The 3008-nt window shown below is 54.8% G+C and overlaps 1 protein-coding gene across 1 annotated transcript; it reads right to left on the bottom strand.

Annotated features, from left to right (window-relative positions):
• Positions 1-324: 324 nt before the first annotated feature.
• Positions 325-2166, bottom strand: LOC143034758 (uncharacterized). The gene is made up of 2 exons (XM_076201106.1): positions 1873-2166; positions 325-1773 (listed from the first exon to the last, which is right to left on the bottom strand). Exons 1-2 carry the CDS (start codon positions 2164-2166, stop codon positions 325-327), a joined length of 1743 nt encoding a protein of 580 aa, XP_076057221.1.
• Between the last annotated feature and the right edge of the window lie 842 nt (positions 2167-3008).

The following is a 3008-nucleotide window of genomic DNA, read 5'->3' as shown; positions in this document are numbered from 1 at the left end:
GGTTGTCCTCACTCGGGGTCACCACTTTGTTGTGGTTAGGTTCGGACAAGCCAGGGAAATGAAACTCACAATAACACTAAGGCACACAAGATTTAATGAATACTAGGCTCGGAGGTCACGGACGAGGGCTCGTAGAGGGAAGGTCCGGAGTGAGGGCCTTCAAGTGTCATACTTTTTTTTTTTTTTTTTTTTAGTCCCGGCGGTGTTTAACCGATTTAAGGACTGGCGTATATTTTTCGGGGTCTGTGTTAAGGCGCTTGGGTTATGGGGCACTTATTCCATTTAGGTATGGAGTGTGTGTTTCCTGGGGTAGATTGCATACATTTACAGTAGTGTTCCCACTGGTGAAGAGCAAACGAGCTTCGCTACCATTGCCAAGTACCGGACGTCGGGGGTACTGTCGGCTCTCAATCTATCGTGGGCTGAATCTGGGTCGCCGAGGAGGGTCCTTAGTTGCCGGAAGTGGTCTTCCAGTGCAGGGCAGAGGAGAAGGCAATGCCGGAATGATGCCAATTCCGTGCCGCAGGCGCAGTAGGTACCGGTGTACTGGGTACGCCAGTGATCTACCCGTATCCTACTTATTGTGGAGGAGATGTGTGAGGGCAGTGAAGCTAGGGTGGGAGGGTTTGGTCCAAGGTAGGACGTGGGCCATCCACGGGCGGAGGCCGTGGCAGCGTAATCCGTCTCCCATTGGGCCCAGGCAGCACGGTCGATTCTTCTGATGGCGTCACTAGCTGTGAGGTGGATAGGAGTCTCACTATCTTTAGGTGCCAGGGCACCGTGTTTGGCAGCTTTGTCCGCCATCTCATTGCCGTGGAGTCCCACATGAGAGGGAACCCATTGGTACCGGAGACGGACTCCCATTTTGGCAGCCTCGTCAGAAAGGTGCAGGATATCGTTGAGGATTTCTGGACTCGAAGGGCAGTGGCCTCTTTGGATGACTACCAGACTGGATCTAGAGTCTGATAGCACTGTGACGCGCGATGGTGGGTCGGGAAAGGCGATGATTTCGTTCAGCGCTTCCTTGATGGCGACAAGCTCAGCCGTGAGGATTGTGGTGGGGGTAAGCTTCACGGAAAAGGACTCCCTTGTGGCTTCTAGAAAAATGCCCGCCCCTGTGCGACCATCTTCAAGTACTGACCCGTCCGTGTACACCAGGAATTCTTCTTGATACTTGAGAGCCAGCAGCTCCCGGGTGCGTGCAGCCAAGAGGTGAGGGTTGTCAAGCTCGACCTCGGCTGGAGAAATTGTCCAGGGAGGAAAGGGGTCTACTTGGTATTGGGCGACCCGTCGACGGTCACTGGGCTGGAGTCCGGCTCTGAGGCAGAGATCCCTCACAGAGCTGGGCAATCCATGGATGGGTGCTGTGGGCGGGGCTGAAATCCATTCCTCGTACATTTCATCTTCTGTCGAGTTTGGCACCCTTGCTGAGCCGAAGAGGTATCTGCCGGCGTCCTTTTTTAAGCGGTACCGGAGTGGGAGGACGCCAGCCTCATTATACACCTGTTCGTGTGGCACTGAGTGTGGCAGGTCAAGTCCTAGACGGAGTGCTTGACACTCTATCTGGACCATTTTGTACGTGTTCTCCGGGGAGAGATCGTGGAGGGCAGGAGAGCCGAAGAGGAGTCGGGATCGTACGAGGGTCCGAACAATGGGGATCAGAGTTTCTCTTCGCTGGCCCCAGGGTTCACGTCGGATGACTCTGACTAGGTTGAGGGCCCTTCGAGCATTCAGACAAACTTGTTGGATGTGTCTGGTCCACCGTCCGTCTCGCTGAAAGATGACACCAAGGTAGCGAACGGACGTCGCGGGTTTCACGGGCGTGCCGCAGACTGTAAGCTAGTTCCAGTCCGGGTAGTCCCCTCTGTGCACGCTCCAGTCCTCCTCCACTGTGATGGAAGTGACCACATCGTGACCCTCGTCCAGAGAGAAGCCAGGTAGCGACCCGGACTTAGTAGCCAATCCTTTAGAAACATAAGTGGCGACGCGCACCATTCCTGAATCATCAGTCCCTACAAACGGAGGGTAGTGGTATCCTGTCAGAGCCGGTAGAAGGTGTGGACGTTTCAGTAAGGACTGTAGTGCGATTATTTCGTATGAGTTGTTTTCGAGATGTTGCACTAAAAGGTCCCAGGCGGTGTCGATCGCCCGGCAGTTCCACTGCATGATCCTAAGCGCAGCCATTATTTGCAATTTCCAAAATGGTACGCAGGATCACGAAGATACCGTCTAATAACTTGGCCGCTTGTGGGTTAGAATGGGCCATATTATCTTGCAGGGACTTGACGGTGGACCGAAGGCTCCCGATGGTGCTGGAGAGAGATGTATCTTTGGGTGGGGGTGGGGGGAGTTCTGAGTGTATTGAGGACTCGCCAACTCTCTGTGTGGAAACTGCTCTCATCTCAGCAGAGGGGACAGCGTCCTCAGGTGAGGTGGATTCAGTGGTGGCCGCTGGGGTGGTGGGTTTGACGCGCTTGGCCTTTGTTTTGCGGTTCTTCTTCCCCTCTGCCACGACAGCACCGGGTGTGGCTGAGGAATCCTCTTTTGGTGGAGAGCGTACGTTGGCGCTATGGCTCTTGCCGACTTCGGGGGAAGATGCAACGTCCAAGGAGTCGGGGGTTGGGGTTTAGATTTGCCTACTTTTTCGGGGGTTTTGGGTTCTTGGGGGGAGCAGCGAAGTCTCTTTCGCCGATTCATCCTTTAAGTAGGATTCACAACGTTCCCTGGCGATGCCCAGAGCCTCTGCGAAGGGGGTATAGCGCTGGTTTTTCACTTCATGCGCTATTTTCCGGATGGCTACCACCGGACAGTTGGGGTACGCTGCGGAGTGTTTGCCACAGCAGTTGACGCAGAATAGTTGGCTTTCCTTACAGTCTTGCGTGGCGTGACCCTTACCACATTGAGCACACCAGGGAGCCTTGCATCGACAATCCTTCCTGGTATGCCCCAGTAGCTGGCACCTGGTGCATCTACGTACGGGGGCGACATTGGGAACCACCTGGTGAAGG

The sequence above is a fragment of the Oratosquilla oratoria genome, chromosome 18 (assembly GCF_046742065.1).
Source record: "Oratosquilla oratoria isolate Oo_2021 chromosome 18, ASM4674206v1, whole genome shotgun sequence".
In the NCBI taxonomy this organism is placed as follows: domain Eukaryota; kingdom Metazoa; phylum Arthropoda; class Malacostraca; order Stomatopoda; family Squillidae; genus Oratosquilla; species Oratosquilla oratoria.
The sequence above is the reverse complement of the archived record's forward strand: the minus strand, read 5'-3'. Positions and strand labels throughout refer to the sequence as shown.

What these genes read in the sequence shown, in the direction of transcription:
- LOC143034758 (XM_076201106.1), bottom strand. Translation starts at nt 2,166, where the DNA reads ATGCAGTGGAACTGCCGGGCGATCGACACCGCCTGGGACCTTTTAGTG. An exon ending in CAGTGGAGGAGGACTGGAGC is followed by an intron (nt 1,774 to 1,872) that starts GTGCACAGAGGG and finishes GTCATCTTTCAG; the next exon opens with CGAGACGGACGGTGGACCAG.